Here is a 22,148-nt window from a genome sequence, read left to right as displayed (position 1 = left end):
GAGAACTATACATTATTGCAGTATTGTATGCAGCAATACATTATAGGCAACATCACCAGATACAAATTATTAGCACAGTATCAACATCAACTAGTCTAAGAGCTAAATAAGGTTCATGACAGGTGACACACTATACATACACAACTTGCAGGAGATAGTTACACAATACTGTAGGAGTATGCAAGTCAGCTAGATGAACCAGATAAAGGAAGACAACCAAGTCAGCCAGAGCCTAGTAGCTAAGCCAGGTGAGGGCAAAAACGATTAAGCCGGCACGTAGCTATTGAATTGCCTGATACCAACACAAAGGAAGTTCGCCATACCAGCTGCACAAGACAAGATTGTTTAATTGTAGTTTATATGTAACTGTATTGCAAAGAGCGTGGCATGTGTTTTGATGTTTTCTTGTATTGCATATTTTATGTGAATGCATCCACTGGCACCTGGCATGTGCTGCAGCGTTAGGATTAAAGATTCTCTTGCTAGCTAGTTGATAGTATTTTTAGGCAGCAATGATCACTCCTTAATAGGTTGATTTTTGTCATTATGGCCTTTGCAGATGGTTGCGAAGTGTTTAAAAGGCTATGGAAGTGTTTAAAAGGTTATGAAAGTCTTAAACACCAGAAATAGATCTACAATAATTATTTTAGAGCCGCTTAGTACGTACGAAAGTTCAAGCGAAAGTTTGATACTTTTTCACTTTAGTTTCAGGTGAATTTAAAATAAATGGTATAGTGATAAATATTATACAATTTTCATGAGTTAGCTATATAAATTGATTTTGGTCTAACAAGGTGTATAGTGTTTCTATCGAAAGAAGCAGCTTAGTACATAATGGCTCTTCCACAGAAGGGGGGGATTCGCCCCAAACTCCCCAATGGCATCCTGGCATGTAGCTTCAGCCATGTATTGCAATTGGTAGCTAAGCTACAACACACTAAATCGCTATAGCTAGATACTTAAAACCAGCATTTCTCGATAGCTACCTTCAGTTATAGGCAGTTTTCAAGTCCCAGGCTAGGTCACAAACATCTAGAGAATCTGCATGTGACGTCATTATATGGAAAAGGTTAATTTGCTCATACCGTTTCGGGGTATAAAAGCAGGTGCTGGATAGCTCACTTTTCACTTTGGTTCTTGCATTCTGCCCGAGGTGCAAGAATGACAGGCAACTCGTATGGAATTTTCCTTTTGTGCTTGTTACAACATGCTCTCTCTGTTCCAATGAGTGATTTCTTTATGCTGGGAACGGGAACGTTTACTACGCTTGGTGATACTAGAGACTCAGAGTGTGCAGAGGGTTCTGATAGTATTACCTCCGAATATTGTGACAACACCTTTGATACAATATGCGTAAGTTTCTCAATAGCTAGCTAATTAGCTAGATAGCTATATTTATTTATTTATTACTGTGTAGGACTCCATCAAGGAGTATAACACACAGATACAAAACAAAATCAAAGTAAATTCAGATGATTTAACAAAACGTCCTTAAAACAGTTTATAGATGGCTTATTGACCACATCTTCTGGCAAAGTATATACAGTCACAGCTAGCTGCATAGGGCCGAAATTACAGGAGTACGGCTGAAGTAGCGCGGTCTCGGCAAACAGTAAACCGAAAAGCCGACGGCTCCCCATGGTCACAGGATGCTGTACGCGCGTCTGCATGGGTGTTAGCTCAGGTAGTCATATTTATTCGGCGGACGCGATAGCTACATATCAAAATGTAGCTAGCTAGCAGTAATATACATTTAATAAAGCAGTTATGATGTGCAAAATAAATGTACAGCAACCTATGGAGGGGAGGTAAGTTATACACAATGTAACTTACCTCTCTAGCTATTCAAATAATTGGATCATGTTTGATGAATGCAAGTGATAACCGAAAACTACGTGACCACAATTGATATTTTTATTCATGTGAAGTGCTGTCGTATCATTTTGTGCAAGATTTTGCGTTCTAAGTATTGATTTCTATAAGTTTAATTCGTAATTCTTCCATGGAATTAACGAGTTATATATGTAACAAAATACACAAGTGGTGGTTGCGCCTATTTTCCGTGTTCTGACATTGTCAAGAGACTGAAGACACGCGCAATGCCATGCTGATCAGCCCCATCATGAATCAGAGGCAGAGCAGCACATTTGACTTGTATAAATTCCTATACCTGGCGAAAATGGCATTTTTGACGGACTTTGACCTCGCTAACGGAGCCGCCAGGCCGGATCAGCCTGTCAGTGAATAAATGTAACTCAGTAACCATGGCTACAGCAAGAGTTCATAGAGGTAAAGTATCACATTTGATGTGCAAAGTTTCTTATGCGTGGTGAAAATTGGTCTAGATCGCAGAGTTTGAGCTCTCAAGAAGAGATGCCATACCGCCAGGTCTATGCATGGACTAACCATGGGCCTGGAAAGGTTGTTTAGAAGCAAACTAGTATATGATGAGCGTGCTAGAGAGGTTGAGAGAGCTTGCAATTGCTTTTCCCCATTGGTGTTTGCAGCTACTGGTGGCATGGGTACAACACTGCAGTTTTTAGGAACTGAGCTTGTGAGTTTTTTTTAAGATAATAGTAATATAAATCAATAATACTGAAAAGAAAAGGTCTTTAGCTATGCTTACTGACAGCGGGCAGAGAGGCAAACTCTGCTGTATAATTCTGCTTCTACGTTGGCCGAGAAACGTAGTATTAATTGCAGCAAATGCTTAACTTATTCTGGCTGCAATGTAGGCTTTGCTTTTCGATTTTAAGATCTTCAGTGATGTGCTTGCATGAGGGGTCATCGCTCTTCGAATCACAGTCCATCAACATCAAATATTGATCTGACCTGTTCCGAGGGTTGCTTGGAGTCTGGTGGCCTTATTTGATTGCTGGTATTTCCAGCTATCCAGCACTTTAACACCTAGTGCTTGGGGTGGTGGAAAGGACAGTCCATCTAGCCTGGGGAAAATTTATTGAAGTCTCTTGTTCTGGCAGCCGGAAATATTTTGTCCCGAAGAATTATTTTGTCAGGGCTATTGTTCCGGCATTCCACTAGATTTCTCTCACCATCAAGCACGCTAGTTGTATGCTATGCCGGCCCCGAGTATTCACGCGTCTAGTAGGTTACCCCGAGCATTCGACTTTAGGTGACGTGTCTAGTAGGTTGTCCTGAGCATTCAACTTTAGGAGACGCGTCTAGAAGGTTGCCTCTAGAATTCAACTTTAGGGGACGTGAAAAGTACTAGCGTTAGAATTAGGGTCTGGTTCAGCTTTGGTTTCTTCTTCACCTTTGTCTTCAATATATCATAGGTTATAATCTATGAATATATATAGAAGTTAGTCCACTTGGAGACATATAAGGTAGAAACTTAGAGGTAGCTGCAAGCCACCTAGCACAATGGCTAAGATTCTGGGCTCACGCACCGGAGGTCGTGGCCTCGTGGGTTTGATTCCCGATTTTGTGGGTTTTTTAATTTCAGGACCCTTTTTTGTCTAAGTTATATTTTTATTCACGTGACTGCTGGAACAATAGCAACAGTGAAAAATTATATTTAAAAAGCAAACTAGCACATTAGGCCAGCTTGAAAACTGTGACTATAGCTACGCTGTAAGATCTGCATTCAGTTTTGAAGAATTTTTGAATGCCGTTGAGTTTAGCCACTGAGATGGCAAACCGTTTTGAAATTCGATGATATTTGGTGTGGTAGTAGTTGAATCCATGCCAGACCTGTTTGACCTGGGAGGGTTAGCTACTTTGGCATCAATGCTTCTAGTATGTTCCAGTGGCATCAAAACTTTATTTGAGTCCAAAATTTCGATTTTGCAAATCTGCGGCTGAAAATCACTCCTAACAATGCAGCCACTCACCGTTTGGATTTAGAATACAGCTAGGCCAGGCAAACTTTATTACTTGTTTCACTCGACTTAATTGTTTCTCATCCACGATTTCCATGTGGGTGGGAGGTCATTTTTCATTAACTACTGTACTCATTAAAGAAACTAGCTACTCCAAATCAAGTGTTTTACCACCGTTTTTGAGGTGCAAGTGACATTTGCTATGCTGTAAAATGATGGTCAGCCTTCTTAGTACCACAAAAGCTTTTCCCGGGCTAGATGGAGTGCCCTTGCCACCACCCATAGCACTAGGTGTTGGGGGTGGTGGAAAGGGCCAAAATATGTGCGGCACATGATGATAGCTAACAGCAATAATGACATTATAAATTATAGAGGTGGTGGGGTAAAAAGGCCAGATGCGGGTGGAGATGAGAAACAATTGATCAAGTTTTCCTGGCCTTAATATTCAAAAAAAATTATTTTGTTGATTAGCAAAACCCATCAAGGGTACAACGCTAATGTTCAAAAATCACGTACATGTATAGTGGTTAACTAACAATGAGATAAATAACCTTTAAAGGAATCTAAATCACAATTACTTAAGTCCTCAATGTTCAAGTTGTTCCAGTCTGGGATTGTCCTTGGCAAAAATGAATAAAGATATCAGTTTGTTCTGGCAAACAGTTGCATGATCATGAGCATTTGATTGTGGTAGTTGTTAAGGGGGATGGCGCTGGCAAATACTGGGTAGGAATGTTTATCATATTGTTTACAAACTTAAATAGCAGAATTAAACATGAGTGTCTTCTATGATTCTCAAAGGATTGCCATTTCAATCTTATTAGCATGTCAGCTATACTGTCTGTATGGTTCCTCCTCCAAGGTTTGTTTATACAAACCGTGCAGCACGATGTTGTATTATTTCTAGCTTGTGGATGGATGTTTGCTGGTAAGGGTCCCATATAGCAGAACAATACTCAATGGATGGTAAAGTAATCTCTTTGTAAGCACGCTCTTTTAAGTGGGGTGGACAGGTTTCTACATAGGAATCCTAGTAGGTGATTTGCTTTGTTGCAAATCGAGTTAATGTGGGGGGTCCATGATAACTTACTATCTAAGAGCACTCCCAGGTAGTGATGCTTCTCGATAACACTACCTGGGAGAAAGGTTGAGAGTGAGTATCGTAGCTTGAAAAGACATTTCCTTCAATATGTAGGCTAGCAAAAATTCATGTTATTTGTAAGCATTTCGGCCGATTTATACAACAAGGTGTTTGTGAAAATATCGCCAATTTGGCATTTTCTAATTGGTACCTAGCCTAGCATTTGTGTGTGGTTTGGTAGTTGATTCTCAAAGGTCGAAATTTCACATTGTAGACCCTACCTTTGTTTGTTGTTTTTAATGTGTGTAGCTAACATTGTTTCCTTGCCATGCCCACAATGGATCTACTGCACACGTGTGGATCTGATGTGTGGTCACATGGATTCACATAGCTACTATTTAATTGTTTTATTGTACAGTTCCATCATAGCTGATCATGATGGTTTTCTCTCACTAGTGAATTAAAAAAAAGCGTATTTATTACTACAAGTACACAGAAAAATTTGGAATTTTCAACTAGAGTAGGGACCATAGCACATCCATAAAAAGTACTGAAACAAGTTAGAGTAGTGCACGATATTAAATCACAGTAAAACAATAAGAAGTGTTATATCCCTACTGTGCTCATGATACCATAATGGAAATGCACAGTAGGGATAGAACACTTCTTATTGTTTTACTGTGATTTAATATCATGCACTACTCCAACTTGTTTCAGTACTTTTTATGGATGTGTTATGGTCCCTGCTCTAGTTGAAATTTTTCTGTGTACTTCACAGTGTTTGTCAACTTCTTTTGTAAATAATTATTATGACTGGTGAACCCACGTATACCGCATGGCACCGCGCGCCTCAATTACCGTCTGAAAAATAATACTTTCCATTACACTTCGTTGTCAACTTTGTTCAACCCGTTATGCAGCATTTCGATGCTCGAAAATCACCTCTGCAATCCACGCATACCAAAAGAAATGGTGCCGCACGCCCCGGTTAATTATATCAACTATCGTCTGAACAATAAATGATTATCCATCACGCTTCGTTGTCGGCTATTTTCAACCCCGTTACACAGCAGTACGAATCAAGAACTGTTTGAAAAGCACCTCTGCTATCAAAATAGCCATTGTGACAAATTAAAAAACAAAAACCAAAAAAAATTATGACAAATACGGACGATTTTCGTTATCGTTACGAAGGGAAGCCATCACGCGCTATCGACACTTTTCGCTGTCAGCAAAGATGAATGGGACGCAAAGAAGGACACTGGTAAGTCCATGAAGAATGCATTGTACATACTTCGGTATGCCAAAAGGCACCTGTCGGGCCAAAGCAGTGAAAAAATGAAGCCCGTAGCCTAAGCTGTTCAGTATCGAGTCATGCTTGTCTGAAGGCATCATCAGTTACTCAGTCAGTCAGTCAGTCAGTCAGTCAGTCAGTCAGTCAGTCAGTCAGTCAGTCAGTCAGTCAGTCAGTCAGTCAGTCAGTCAGTCAGTCAGTCAGTCAGTCAGTCACTAGAAAATTCCGTTAAATAAATTTTTATTAAGTTAAAATTCCGTAGCAACTTGTTGAAAGCGTTTCGGGTCGATCTGAAAGCTTGTTTGGGCTTATTAGTTATCAAGCTCCATACACTGTTTGAAGTTCTATTGAGAAAGAGTTTATACTGTTATCGCATTCAATTGTATACTTGATCAGGGTAAAATAATTGTTTCAATCTTAATTGTTTTGCAGTATATGGAAACTTTGCTGGTGAAAATAAGTAAACGAGTTTGGCAAAATAAAATGCCTTGGATGATATAACCTGATTGATCTTTCCATTGAAATAAAAATGGGAGGAACTGATCGTCAGTAATCTTGATGCATTATCTTAAAAAGAGAGTTGTAGCTAATAGTAATTTTCCTTTGTAACCTGAGGCTAGACAAAGAGATGCTGTATCATAATTGCACATTATGTTCCCCCCTTGTAAATCCCCTTCCCCCTTGTAATTTTATTTCCTCTGGGCATAATCAGTAAACACTCTGCCTGCCCAGTAATAATAATAAATAAACATAGATGTAACTGAGCTATATCCATTGAAATCATTTAGGACTCATCTAACTGTCCTACGCTGTACTTTCTATTAGAAAATAAACTCCTGATTCTTGTCCACCGCCCCCATCTGTTTACTCCAGATATAAAAGTTCCATTATTCTGTCTTCTATTATTTTCCAGTTTTTCTTACATATTGTACAGGCTAAGTAAAATTGATCTTGTATAAGCTTGTCAGCTCATGTGTCCAGTGTGCTATCAAGTTGGCACAAATTCACATTCATTCTTATTAATTATCAAAGCCCACCAGATGCAACACACTAATGTACTTTTAATTACAAATGATTTATTTGTTTTATTTTAAATGCTTGTAATCTATACAATAAGAAGAAAATTAGGATTAAATCCACAATTACAATACTACAGTGAAACCTCTCTAATCTAGAATACCTCTGACATTGTTTAAATGACTTTTTCTACCTCACATCCTCACTAACTAATCTAACACAAATTTCCAGTCCCAATGAGCTTCAAGAGGTTTCACTATTGTAACGTCCTCCATAATCATCATTGTGCCTGTAGATATGAGGAAATTGGGTAAAACAAGTCCCATAGCCAGTTTATAGCTGGCTTTGTGGTTATTTAAATTGCAAAAATTGAAATCCATGTAAAACAACTAAGGGTGCAGCCTTTAAAACCTTGTAACGATGGCTTGGAATGAAATATTGCCAACTGAACAGTGCTAACCTCATTGCAGCCACTTTTTGACTGCCACCTTTGATTTCACAACTTTTCACCCAGAGTTTTGAAGGCTACACCCTTTTTTACAGCTTGTTGCTTGTGCATGGATACCATTAACTAGAAAGTGCTATTATAAGTTGTAAATACTTAATAATACTAACTAGTATGATTAGGGATGCATATAGTTAATCACATGTACAGCTAACTTGTCCATTTATTTGTTGTAGGTGACAAGAGATGGTGCCCTCCAACTGTTTGATGGATTGTTTGGTACTGGACCACCAATGGGAGTACCGCATTCTGCAGGTGCACTTGAGGATGTGGGGCCTCCCATGGTTGCACCATATTGGTGTGATAGTTCTAATGGAGAGGTTACATATGGATCAATACGTATGGGTGTTGCTGGTGCAGATATACAGCTTCAAAAAGCTGATGACTGTGTGGGAAAAGGATTTCCTTTGAAAGCACCACCTTTTCGGAGTGCTTCATTATTTATTGCTACATGGACTAATGTTCAACCTCCTGGTGGTGGTCAGGTAAATATTTTGTTTTATTATGGGGATTTTTGTGGGGATTTCGGTGGTATTACTTCACCTTACAAAAGTAATACCTACTTGAAAATCATGAAATCTGTGTGTAATATAATGAGATTGGGTACAGTAATCTTTTAATGCATATTCTCAAACTTGTCAAAATACCCTTTAGTAGTTGAATAATGTTATGTTAAGTACTTTGGTGTTACCATAGATCAAAACTACAATGGATTAAATATTATCAAAAAGGGATAACTCTGTTTATGGCTTCTCACTATGGAACATAAAAATATTGTCTAATTGCTATAAAATAATCATGCTATTAGGTCACTCCAAATAAATTCTCTGTTTCCCATCCTGGACTCAGGCATCTTTGCATGCGGGCAAGCGGTCCATTTCCATTATTTTGTTATAATATTGGCAGCTTTTCAAGCCCTTATTTGTCTGGCACAACCACAAAAAGCTGCATAAGAGCATGCTTACGCTTGTTCCTTCCTTTTAAGTTGGAGTTAGTGCCGAACTGCTGACACGTGAATGGACACTACTTTTAATGAGCCTGACAGTATGCAAGAATAACTGAAAAATAATGAAAGAATACAGAATAGTGGAATATTATGAGCTGATAGTAACCAGATGCGGGCAGTGGACGGGAAACAGAGAATTTATTTGGAGTGGCCTCAGCCTAATAGACTTAGAGTATGCATCAGTTATGTTGTCAGCACACTATCATATTAGTGTTGTTTCAGTTCTCAGTACTGGAACTAAAAGCAGGGGTGGATGTAGGGTTTCCAGAAACTGGTCAAGTACATTCAGGCAATATTTAGTATTGGAGTATCAAAGGTTCAAATCGAGATACTCTAATAGAGCAGTCACCTTTTGTAGTTTACCAGTAAAAGATGGTCTGAAACTTTTCCTGGGGTCATGCTCCCAGAATAGTGCCATCTCTGTTGTATGCTTTAAACTTCACATAGCCCCACCTAGGTTTTACTTCTAGCTAAAGAAGTGAGGGTGGAAGGGAGTGCCATTAGGGTCGGATAAAAAATAAAATTAATAATATCAATAGAGGTAGCATATCCTGATAGTTTAAGAGGTATGGGCCCATTGCAATTGTTTTAAAAGCCAAGCTTAGCTACAACCTGATACTACCATTATCAAGGATACTACAGTCTGTTATTGAAGCACCTATATAGTTTTGTGGCATCTTAATACATTTACGGTAAGTGTCGATACAGAAAATTAACATCTTGGTATGGTTTCCTGGCATGAAGAAGAAGACTTAATTGAAGATATAAGGAATGGCAAAGCGGAACCACAAAAGGCACAACCCACCAGTAAGTCTGCATCATGTTGCTGTGGCATAAAATAGTGGCTGTGTCACTGCTTCATTTGGAACCTAGCCTTGCGACTGTGGTCAGTGAGGCAGGCAAGCTGACAGGAAGATGAAAATACAGGTTTTGATGATTAAAAACAGTTTTATATCTGGCCTTCTGTAAGTTTTAAATGCTGTATGTATTTTATGTTGAATGGAATAATGCTACTCCATAAAGGTAATTTTTGTCCCATGTGATATTTCTACACTCGGTTTTTGATTCAGCATTTTTAATGGCACGTGTCACTTTAGGGGAATCCTACTAAACAGTACTACTGTACTTTTGAAGTAGTACTGTTTGATATGTAATGGCCTTGTTTGAGTATCTGGCTGAACCTGTTCAGAAAATTATGCATTAAACTTGAATTGCACACAAAAACTTTGAAACTTCAGAATGAATGCTAGAGGTGAAATGAATATCAAACTATGGGATACAAATATTCATCAAATTATCTAATGAACTGACGAATCATTCTTTAAGATTGTCTATATAACTAGGTGTTTGAAAGGAACAAATTCACATCAATTACTACTACACTTTGAATAATGTTACACAATGAAAATTTTTTCACATACATGTGTTTGTTCTATCGAATGACAGTTTAAAAATTACAGCATGGTTTGACAGTAACTTGTGCTGCAACCTTTGAGCATACCTAAACAGGATTTGACAACTTTGACACATTACTTAACATGGCTAATAATGTGAAACAGAAATGAGCCAAAGAAAGGAAAAAAACCCTCCAACCCCAGTACGTATATGTGCCACCCAATATCTAGTTGGGTGCCACACTGAGTCTCCTTCATGGCCTGGAGGAATGGATTTTCTTCTAAGTATTTATTGCTATTACTGCCTTACAGTGACCAGCACTGAATGTCTGACAGCAACTTGTGATTTGTTTCAACCTTACTAAAACCATAATCCCTAGATAACACACATACTAGTATACGTACCCATTCTCAATTGTGTTGTCACTGCATCCTTGGTATCTTTCTTGATATGTGTATATGTTCATATGTATGTTATAATATAATTACTAGTGTAACAGTGTGTGTTCTTGATGTTTTCATAACATTGTAATTATACTGTACTTTGTACATTACAGAGAAATACTTTTCAATCAGTTATTGCAACAAATGCGGCTGAAGATGAAACTTATGTAATAAACCAATATCTTGACAATGGTATCAACTGGGGTCAGTGTAACGGAATTAATGCGCAAGCTGGAGTCACTTCAGCTACGGACTCCTTAGGCCCTCCTTCTTCTAATACAGCTGGCATTGTTAATGTAGAAATGGGAAGTAATGTTGGTGATCCAGGCAAATATGTTTATTGTGTTCATGAAGCTGATAAGCAAGAACCAGTCAGTAAGTACATCATGGTTGTTTTATACTACAGTAACTTGTATGACATTGTTAACCATATACACATGATTGTTCTATTACAGTTAATGGCTGTGTAGCTACTCATCCAAGGTCTATTAGATCCTTTTACAGCACTTGATTCAAGCTTAGTATCATTTTGTCATATTGTTTGCCCCAATGGTATTTAAATTGTGGAATAGGATCACAACAATAAGGAAAATCTTTTGCTTTTCAGTTTTGACCATGAAACCTTGTTGCTATTTTCATCCCCAAAATTGGAAGTGTATTTACGTAGCTAGCCACTGGATATTATAATTATGTAGATGTTTCCTTTTTCAATTTTATCTTTTGATGGTTTCTAGTCAAATAGAACAGGGTATCTGTAACAATCAGTCTCTTCAATTTATAACCAAGTAGGTTAATGTTAACTTAAGCTATTCTTCTAGTGTGTGTATTATATTGTTACTTTCAATTGCAGCTTGTACTAGAAATGGCATACAGTACCAAGTTAATGAGGAAGTAGTGACAAATTGTGCAGAAAGATGTACCTGTCAGGCCTCTGGAATGTTTACATGTGTACCACAAAGGTGTCCACCAATTAATGGCCCAACCTGTACTGCCAGTGGCGATCCTCATTATGTAAGCTGGGATGGACGTAGATTTGACTTTCAAAGATCCTGTGAACATGTCATGGCTCAATCTTGTGGAAGCAATGACTTTGTGATTTCGGCTAATAATGATGTTTGTGGAAGAGGTGTTTCATGTGTTCGAGGTGTGAGGATCAGTATTCCAGGTAGCAATCCCAGTGAAATTTATATTGACCAGGGATCAAGACTATTCTTCAATGGGATACAACAATCCGGTCATGATCAGACATACCCTTCTGATGTTGATGTTAATATACGACGTACTGGTGGACGTGTACATGTTACCTTAAGACAACATGGTGTCTATGTTCATTACGATGGAGGTAGTTATTTAAGAATTCAGGTATCAACTGATTATCGTGGAAGGAATAGGTTGTGCGGACTATGTGGCAATTACAATGGCAATCAGTTTGATGATATTACTGCAATAGGAGATTTACGTTGTCCAGGTGGAAGAGGAAGAAGAAGTGCACAAGGAGATGGTACTGATCAATGTGACAATAGTGCAGGTACTCAAGCAGCAGCCAGGGCAGAGTGTCGTGTAATGAATACAAGTAGTATATTTACTGTCTGCAATGCTGCAGTTGATCCTGGTCCATTTATTAGAGACTGTGAATTTGATTACTGCTGTGGTGACACTAGTCTCCGTGAAGAGTATGTCTGTGATGCATATTCTAGTTATGCTGCTGCATGTGCTGAGGCAGGAGCCCAGCCATCAAACTGGAGATCAGAATTCTGTCGTAAGTTTGTATGTATAGAGAATTGATCCTTTAAATCATGTGTTTTTCAATGATATAATACATACTTGTACCTTCATGGTAACTTTGTTTAATGCCACCCCTTATATAGTAACTGCACTGAGCAGCACAAGAGGCAGCCAAATTACTAGCCAATTAGAGTTACAGGGAATTAATTAGGAATGCAGCAAGACCGCATGAGGCAATGATAAAGGACCAAATTTTTATAAATTATAGTGATAAAGGACCAAATTTTTATAAATTATAGTTAGTTGCCGGTATTAACATTCATTTCTTGGCCTCAACAGATAGTGGCTCCTTTAGTCATCAGTTACTTTTGGTTTCATGGGCATGTCATTTTTTTATAGCCAAGCTTTTTTGCATGGGGGTATTGCTGCATTGCAAATCATATATCACTCTGACTTTTCTAGGCATGTTAAAGACCATCCTATGGGAATACACTCTAAAACAACAAGATAGCAGCAATTTAAACATTAATGTAAAACGGTCTTTAAAAAGAGGTGATAGTTGTTAGAAGGTGGTCTTTATAAAGAGGTGAGTACTAATTGAAAAATTACCTATTCCAGTAGTCAGTGCACCATTCCACTCCACCATTCCATTCCACTGAATCCAGATTCCCAGCACACTTGGGCAAATACAGTACAGTTAACTATGCAGAGAATTTATTTAGCTAAGTGTTACAAAAACAACCCCACTGGGACAGCACATGTGTGACACTGTAAACTGCTGAAACCAGCCAAACTAATCCTACCGGTTCATTTTACAGCTAGAAATAGATTGCATAAACACTTACTGATCTCAGTACTGATCGTCTGATCACAAAGCTATTTAAACACGACTCCATGACTGATCACATGCGTGACATTGTAAATCGCTAAAACTAGCCAAACTAATACTATTAGTTCGTTCTACGACTAGGAATAGATTATATAAACACTTACTGATATCCTGATCACTGAAAATCGCAGTGGTTTGAGTACTAGAGAAAATCACTCCATGAGCCGGATGCAACCAGGAAGTACAATAACAGTTAAAGCACTGCCTATGCTTAAGTGTATGAAAAATACAGCACTCAAGAGGGTGTCTCAAGGCAAATACAGCACTCAGCTTCTCCTCGTGCTATATTAGCCTCTCGACACCCCCCTTGTGCTGTATTTCCGTATGCGGTGCTTTAACTATAACTAAAATTCATAACTTTGACCCGCCTTACTTTTAATTGTTACTAATTCACCAATGATATTGATAACTGAAGCTTGCAGAAGCATGTTAAAAGGTACAGTATATAGGCTGTGACTGATGCTACGAAGACAGCGGGTTTTACTATTTTACTAAGTTCAATGGCGGATCGGCATTTGTGGCAAATACCCCCCTCTCCCCCCCATCCTCCCTTCCCCCATCCTCCCATGTATATATGTGACTGAATTTGCAAAAAGATACTTTTACAGACAAAAATTTAACCTATTTTTCGAACTTCAAAACCTCATAAGTCGCATTTAATTCTCAAAAATTTCTATGGGTGAAGCCACAGTATCTGACTGCATTTTGATAATTAGAAGCCTAGGATCAGTTGTTATATATAACAATTTGCTTGCCGGCATGCAAAATGTGTGAATAGGGTACCTTTTCACAAATCCAGTCACATATACATTTAAGTCTCCAGTTCTTGTTAGGTTAAGTAATCCAAAGGCTGCAGCACATGTTGTTGTCAGACCTTCAGTGCTGGTCACTGTAAAAGTGCAATAATAATAATAATAATAATAATAATAATAAGAAGAATTTTGTGTAGATAAAGAGTATTACTGCAAACACTTCTGCAGATGGTATATTGTTCATTATGGACCAATTAATTAATAATGCAGTTGTAAATGGTTGCATTATCTATGTACTGTAATGTGTCTGTAATTTCCCTTTAGCTGCAAGTTGTCCAGAAGGAATGATATTCCAACAGTGTGGCTCATTCTGTCCTAAGACATGTGAAGAGATGGACTCTGATGAACTTTGTGAGGGAAGATGTGCTGAAGGTTGTTTCTGTCCTCCTGGCCAGTATCTCCTTGGTGGAAGATGTGTGGATGCTGAAATTTGCACAGGTAAGTTTAGTCAATGGCTATTGAATTAAATTGCAGCAGCAGCAGCAGCAGCAGCAGCAGCAGCAGCAGCAGCAGCAGCAGCAGCAGCAGCAGCAGCAGCAGCAGCAGCAGCAGCAGCAGCAGCAGCAGCAGCAGCAGCAGCAGCAGCAACATTTTCCTGGTTCAAAATAGCACTGCATGACTTAATATTGTACTAAAAATAAGAAACGGTCAACAAAATATTATGTCTATGTGAATTTATTTCGATATCCATTGCTGTTGGCTTTGCTGAAACATTATTTTCCCAATGGCCCAACACATATTAATTGCCATCCACAGCATCAACTATTTATACAACATAAATAAATATGTTTATAGAATTGCATATGTGAGTTCCACACCAAAGTTTTCATTTGTGTGTTTGTGTGTGTGTGTGTGTGTGTGTGTGTGTGTGTGTGTGTGTGTGTGTGTGTGTGTGTGTGTGTGTGTGTGTGTGTGTGTGTGTGTGTACAAACAATGCCATAACCAGGAATTAAACCTGGAACATTTCAATTACCAGGCTGATATGCTTTAGTCACTTAGTTATGCTGCCTAGGTTCCAGGTTTAATGTCCAAATTTGCAATTGGTGTTGTTCCTTGAACAAAAGCTTTACTTAAATTTATATTACTCCAGTCTACCCAATTGTATAATGGGGACCTGGTGGCCTAATGTCAACTAGGAAAGCAGTGCATCCAGCTGTAACTTCAGTGGTTACCTAGTGGGGGAAGCAAATGCCAACTGTCATTGTCTAGCTTTTCACTTAGCAGTTTTAGGGTCGTTGTGGAAGTTCAGATTCAGCAGCCTCTCTCTGTCAGACCTGAAAAGTTGTCTTACAGGTTGCTTTCGACACTGGATGGAAAAAGCTGTGTTTTGCATGCCTGCCAGAGGTTTTGCTTTTCTTTGTGTGTGTGTTGGGGGGGTATGTAAACATTTATAGCACTGCCATGCATTGTGTAAACCACTAATGTTACTTCATTATCTCATTACATTATTTAGCATGTGAGTACAATGGAGTAACTGTACTTGATGGTCAGCAGATACAACCAAATTGCACTAGCAAGTGTACATGTCAACGTGGAACATTTGTCTGTGAAGCACAAACTTGCTTACTTGATGGACCTACCTGTGTTATTGCTGGTGATCCTCACTATCAGACATATGATCTTCGCTACTTTGATTTCCAAGGAGATTGTGAATATACAGTATCTAAGCCATGTAGCAGTAATGAGTTTGATATTTCTGTTCGAAATGAAGCACACAATGATAGAGTATCATGTGCTGATCAAGTGACTGTTACTGGTGGAGGTCTCACAATAGTACTAGGTAGAGGTAATGGAGGAACGATCACCATTGATGGTGTTCTACAGGCTAACAAAGGTGATGGTATAATTAGGGAGAACAGTGTGGTGCAAGTCCTACGAACTGGAGGACATCCTAATATATTATTTCCAACACATGGAGTTAGAGTATATTTTGATGGACTATATCGTGTTGAAGTAACTGTATCTAAAAAATGGCAAGGTAGGCTTTGTGGACTATGTGGGAACTACAATGGTGATGATGATGATGACAATCAGAATCCAGGTGGAATGGCACTTACTGACCCAAATGATTTTGGTAACAGTTGGATTGTTGGTAACTCAGCTGGTTGCAATGCACCCAATACTGATATAAGGCGAATCTGTCCAAGTGCACTTCGAGTTGGAGTGGGTCAAGCATGTAGTGTATTTACAGGTGACTTTTTTAGTGCTTGCAATGCTTTGGTGGATCCGGCACCTTATCGATTGAATTGTATTTTTGATACATGTGGTTGTAATGAAGATGATCGAAAGGAATGTTATTGTGAGAGTTTGGCTGCATATGCTGCTGCATGTGCTGCTAAAGGAGTAGCTTTGCCAGACTGGAGAGAAAAATATCGTTGTCGTAAGTACATATTACAGCAATAAATACTGGTCTATATAATGTATTTAAAGGAACTCTTGAACTTTTAAAAACTTATTAGCTATTAGCACCATTGTTACATTGTTAATATTTTATAAAACATCATTCATTTACTCATATAGCAATGATGGAACATATTAGAAAAGCAATCACTCAAGTTTGTGTGGGGTTGGGTTATTAGCTAATTTACAAGTTGTTGTAATTTGCAGAAAAAATGTAAGTACAGTCCTGAATAAAAGCGTTGGCCTGTATACCTGTAATTACTTATATGGGATAAAGTAGTGATTAGATTTGCAGGTGACCTTACTTTTTAAACTAGATCCATCTCTGTAAATGAAGACTATTAACAGACTGTTATATGCACCCAAGTTAGATGGCCTTGTATGTTGATAATCATGGAATGAAACAAAGTAATTTTTACACTATGCCTTCAAAGTGAGGGGATTGATTGTGAATGTGCATCCCATAGTGTTCTCCATATGTAACAATCAGAACACAAGTAGCTGACAACTAAGTGAAATGTCTATTATTGCTTGCCAGTATCTAGTATTTGGGCAGCATACGTATATTACCATATACAATTCACAGTCTAATAATACACATGTCTGGCATTATTCTTTTCTTGATGTGGTATATACACCCCCTGTACAAATTTGGTTATGTTACAAACAATTCACAAACAAGTATAAGGAAAAGTATAAGCTATGTTAGTCATCATAAGAAATGAAAAGTACAGAACTAGTCCAGAAACGATTTGATATTGTGCTACTTCTTAACTGTTGTACAAAGCTAACAATATTGTATTATGTCTACAGTTTAGCATTAATTTTAATTATTTGTCACTTTTTTTATAGATACATGTATTTGAGATAACAATATGATGTTGTTCTTTTGTAGCTGTGACATGTCCAGCTAATATGGTATACCAGCAGTGTGGTTCTATCTACCCTCAATCTTGTGATAGTGTTGGTAGACCAAGAATTGGTGGATGTGCTGAAGGTTGCTTCTGTCCTGCTGGACTAGTTGTCGATGACAATGGAAAATGTGTTGAACCAACAACCTGTCCTGGTTAGTTGTTGAACTACATACATAATTCCAGTACACAGAATTATTATATACTGTTTTGCTGATGTTTTTTGTTTGGCTACATGTACAGTTGGCTGCATTTTCACCACAAAAATCTTATTGGCTGGTTGTATTTATTGGTGAAAATACTGCATTGTATTATATACAAGAGTAATATATTCATACATATGTTGTGAATCATTAGAGCATGCAACTCAATAGTATGCTCTGGAACCTGTTAATCAGGACACTTGAAAATTAGTACACCTGTACCATCTGGACACTTGGTAATGGTCTTAAAGTATCTCTTAGTTTGTAAACAAAGTACAGTTCTGATACAGATGTATAACCATTCAAGATTTTAACAATTCATTTTATAAAGCATTTAACAGGTGGACAAACAGATAAAAAACATGTGTAGTGGCCCAGCCTTAGATCACAATTACAATCATGCTTTAATATTGTCAGTAATACTGTAACTAGCTTTATTTCATTGTAAAATAATTTTTGTAAGCAAAACTTGTGCAAATCTTTTTAACACAAAATTTTACAAGTAAATCATTCTTACACAAAATTTTTTATAACGAAACGTTTTTGTGCAAAAATAAAGCGAATTACAGAAGTTACCTAGTCCAATTGCAGCAGCTTTCATTTGAATAGAAAATAGAATTATTGTCTTATTAAGGAAATGTACTAGTCTATAATTATTGTTATTGAAATATAGTGTTCAGAGTTTCAACACAATAATTATAAAGAGAGTGATAACATTAAAGCTTATAATTATCATTATATTTATCATGTAATAACATTGATCATATGGTTGATATGGAAGTGATGAAATTCAGAACAACAATAGTTTCTAAACACAAATATACACAAGGAAGTGTCTACTCAGCTGTTTATGTATGCTCTTCTAATTATCCTGCATCCTTAGCCAAGACCCTTGACTCAGTATGTAGCTCACTCAAGGGTCACCTAATGTCTGAAAATCAGGTCCATAGTACCAGCATTGTATAGTTATTGCTATAAGCTGTGCCTGTCTGACAGCATTAGCTAGTCAGTCCAATACGTTAAATAAATTTTAAAAAATCATAGCCATACTATGGTAATGTTTGGGTGTGACTATTCCTGTCAAGACATTGTGAATTTAGTATGAGACTAGTTTCTGGTCTATACAGTGTATATACAAACCTTCATGGGATATATGGTTCCTTCTGTTTATAGGCTGATTGCTGAGTTTCAGAAAAGTGAATTTGCAATATGGTATATAGACAACTTATTAGGCAATAGGATTGTTTGTTTTACCAAAGGTACAAATATTTTAACCAAGGACAATGGAAATGAACTTATGCAGCATTTATGGTGTTATGGTCATTGCAAGGAATTCATTACTAAAATAGCTTGTTTAATTATACAGTGTACAAGTATGTATATTATCAATTTCACTTCAGATCTCTGTTCACCACTTACTGCTCCTGGAAATGGAATGGTCGACTGCTCAAGTGAAGGCACCTGTGTTTTCACATGTAACACTGGGTTTACACTTAGTGGCAGTGCTGTTAGAAGATGTCAAGAAGATGGAACATATACTGGGACTCAGCCTACATGCACACAAGGTACATTATAATGTTGCAAAAAAACTTTGCATACATGTATATGTTGGCATGAGCAAGTGCATTTCAATATAATGTATAAGACTAAACTTACATGAGTCCTTACAAGTGAATAATATCTTACAGTGTCTTTGACAGCATGGCACTTCATGTAATCCAAAACCTTATGAATTGCATTAATGCTTGACAATCGCTCTAACATCACTGTGCTGTTAGTTTATACTACGTAACTATATACAGTCATGCTCATATCCTACACTCCCAGCAAGCATGTTAACTTAATAAATATATTGCGATGCAATAACGATGGCGCTCATTACAGCATTATAAGTACAAGTATGGACAGCAACAAATCTCATTTCCACTACTGAACCTCCAATTTAGCAATGCAGTATGATAATCTGTTATCCACTGTAAGTATTACTAAAAATAGCACTGACTTGCCTTCTTTTGTGCTTGTGCTGTGTTTGTGATTACCAGAGAACTGTAAATAAATTTGGCTCAACTCAATAAATTGGTGATAAAGGGTCCAGAAAATCGTGACTTGGTGAGTCACAAGCTCTAAGCAGTACCGCATGCTGACACATCTTGCATGTATCCTCTCAATTACTTAAAACAAACAGTATAATTTTTTGCTACATTATTGAAGTCGAAAACCTTATACTGGTTAAATCACAAAAGTTGTAGAATATTGATGTTTAATCTTGGCTTCACCTCGGACTTGCATCAATGACTAAGATGTTCTATGTGTTCTTACTGCACAATGTGTAACTATATCATGTCTTTTTACTACTTAGGATGTACTCACAATGGAGGAACAGTTGAAGAGGGACAACAGATCCAACCAGATTGTTCCATGAGGTGTACATGTCGTGGTGGAAATCTTCAATGTGAACCACAAGAATGTCCAATTGATGGTCCAACCTGTTATGCTGTTGGTGATCCTCATTACAGAACATTTGATAGTCGCTTTTATGATTTCCAAGGAGGATGCAGTTATGTTTTAGCTCAACCGTGTGATAGTGATGACTTCTCTGTGATAGCTAGAAATCTAGCACACAATGAAAGAGTGTCTTGTGTTGACCAGGTGACAATTTCAGTTCCTCGTGAGAACAACTTTACAGTGGTACTTGGAAGAGCCTTAGGAGGAACTGTGACCATCAATGGTGATTTACAGACACACACTGGTGATGGAGAAATTTATGCTACAAGAGATGTTCAGGTACTTCGAATTGGAAGACGTCTACATGTAATCTTACCAACAATTGGTGTCAGAATATTCTGGGATGGGCGGTGGCGTGTTGAAGTTACTGTCTCAAAACAATGGGCAAACAGAGTGTGTGGATTGTGTGGAGACTACAATGGTAATGCAGCTGATGACTTTCAGGATCCAGATGGCAATGCATTGGCTACTCCAGATGAATTTGGTGAAAGTTGGGAAACTGATGACACAAGGCTATTTTGCATGCCTACTGTAGATGCGATGTGTTCACCTGAAGATGGAGTGCGAGCAAGAGAAAGATGTGCTGGAATGAGGTCAGCAGTTTTTAGTGCTTGCAACAGAGTGGTTGACCCTACTACATACATAAATGACTGTGTTGTTGATGGATGTAACTGTGAAGAAGAAGATAGAGAAGAATGTTTCTGTGGAAGTTTCGCTGCTTACGCTTCTGCTTGTACTAGTGCTGGTGTTCCAGTACCAGGATGGAGGAGCCTACTTGAATGTCGTAAGTACACTTATTGTTGTATGTTCAGCTTCTAGCTACTATAATAATGTAGGGCCAGTAGCTATACAATATTCTTGCTATTTACTTTGTGTATGTATATGCATACATATATACATATGTTCATCTCTATCTGATTGCTTTCATTACTTTGATGTCAGACAATTATCTTGCCAACTGCTGCATGCATTGAGATTTTTTTTGTGCCAAGCAAAGCCCTCGCCATCCAAGCCAAGTTAGCCAAAAAGTTACTATTCATTGCTATTTGATGTTAGCACATTGAATATAAGGGTGTAGAGAAAACTTGTTGACAAGTTTAGCTACTATACATTTCTATCACAACCACAGACGAACACCTTTGGTCGTAGCACCACTCACTGATAACAGCATTACTGGAACTTCATGTAACACAAGCTTTTTGTGCAAACCACAGAATGAATTGTTTAAATGTTGGCAAGCCTTGCGGTTAGGACATTGTGTAAGTTCGAATTCTGCTGGTGGCACAGTTATTAGATGGTAAAAGGGTAACTAAAAGAACTAAAAGAAACTCCCCTTGGTGTTGCTTACTTTTAAAATTTAATCACTTAATTTGTAACATGCTGACATGCAAAACTACCTTCATGATCTATCAAACAGTATGGTAGTATCAAACAACACAACAGTACTGTTTAGTAGGGATTTCCCCAATAATGAATGGAACCTGCCAAACTTCTGCCTCTTAAAACCACCCTAGAAATATCTTAATTGGCAAAAATTACCTTAATGGAATAGTCTTGGTGTATCCAATGTCAAATATAGCATTAAATCCAAAATGAAACCTTATGCATGCACCAATACTGAATTTTAAGAAAGTAAGTGGTTACTAAGCCAAATAATTTTGTCAATGATGCAAATTTACTGGAGTTTCAAGCACACTAGGTGTATGATGGTAAGTTCAAGGTAAGCTAGGGTTGGAGTGAGTGAAATGAGAGTTCCAACAAAGCTGAGCCAACCCTAGCTCACCTTGAACTCACCAAAAACTTACCATCATACAGACATCATTAACAGGCAAATGTCAATTTAGCATTAGGGTTAGGGTTGGGCTCAGCTTTGGTTTCTTCTTTACCCAGGTATAGGTTCTTCTTACTATAATATTATACAAGTTACTTCTTGAGTCACATTTGTTAGATAGAAAGTAGGGGAGGTAGGTAGCTAGCAGTGATGGTACAGCTGGTAGCACACTGACCCCACACACTGGTGGTCTAGGGTTTGAGCCTCGTCAGTTTTGTTTTGTATTAGTAACCTTTTTGTCTAAGTTTTACTGTTGGTTCAATAACTGGTGCATTAGATTTGCAGTTCA

General features: G+C 37.9%; 1 protein-coding gene across 1 annotated transcript in view; it reads left to right on the top strand.

Annotated features, from left to right (window-relative positions):
- Positions 1–2,407: 2,407 nt before the first annotated feature.
- The window catches only part of LOC136255112 (uncharacterized), an 81,172-nt gene continuing 61,431 nt past the window's right edge, over positions 2,408–22,148 (top strand). The window contains exons 1-9 of the mRNA XM_066047831.1: positions 2,408–2,554; positions 7,916–8,224; positions 10,697–10,958; positions 11,434–12,342; positions 14,274–14,447; positions 15,463–16,389; positions 17,305–17,475; positions 18,924–19,088; positions 19,883–20,812. Of these exons, the coding sequence (XP_065903903.1) occupies positions 2,408–2,554; positions 7,916–8,224; positions 10,697–10,958; positions 11,434–12,342; positions 14,274–14,447; positions 15,463–16,389; positions 17,305–17,475; positions 18,924–19,088; positions 19,883–20,812 (3,994 nt within the window). The remainder of the gene's footprint in view (positions 2,555–7,915; positions 8,225–10,696; positions 10,959–11,433; positions 12,343–14,273; positions 14,448–15,462; positions 16,390–17,304; positions 17,476–18,923; positions 19,089–19,882; positions 20,813–22,148) is intronic.

Source organism: Dysidea avara, chromosome 5 (genome assembly GCF_963678975.1).
Source record: "Dysidea avara chromosome 5, odDysAvar1.4, whole genome shotgun sequence".
Lineage (NCBI taxonomy): Eukaryota > Metazoa > Porifera > Demospongiae > Dictyoceratida > Dysideidae > Dysidea > Dysidea avara.
The sequence above is the reverse complement of the archived record's forward strand: the minus strand, read 5'-3'. Positions and strand labels throughout refer to the sequence as shown.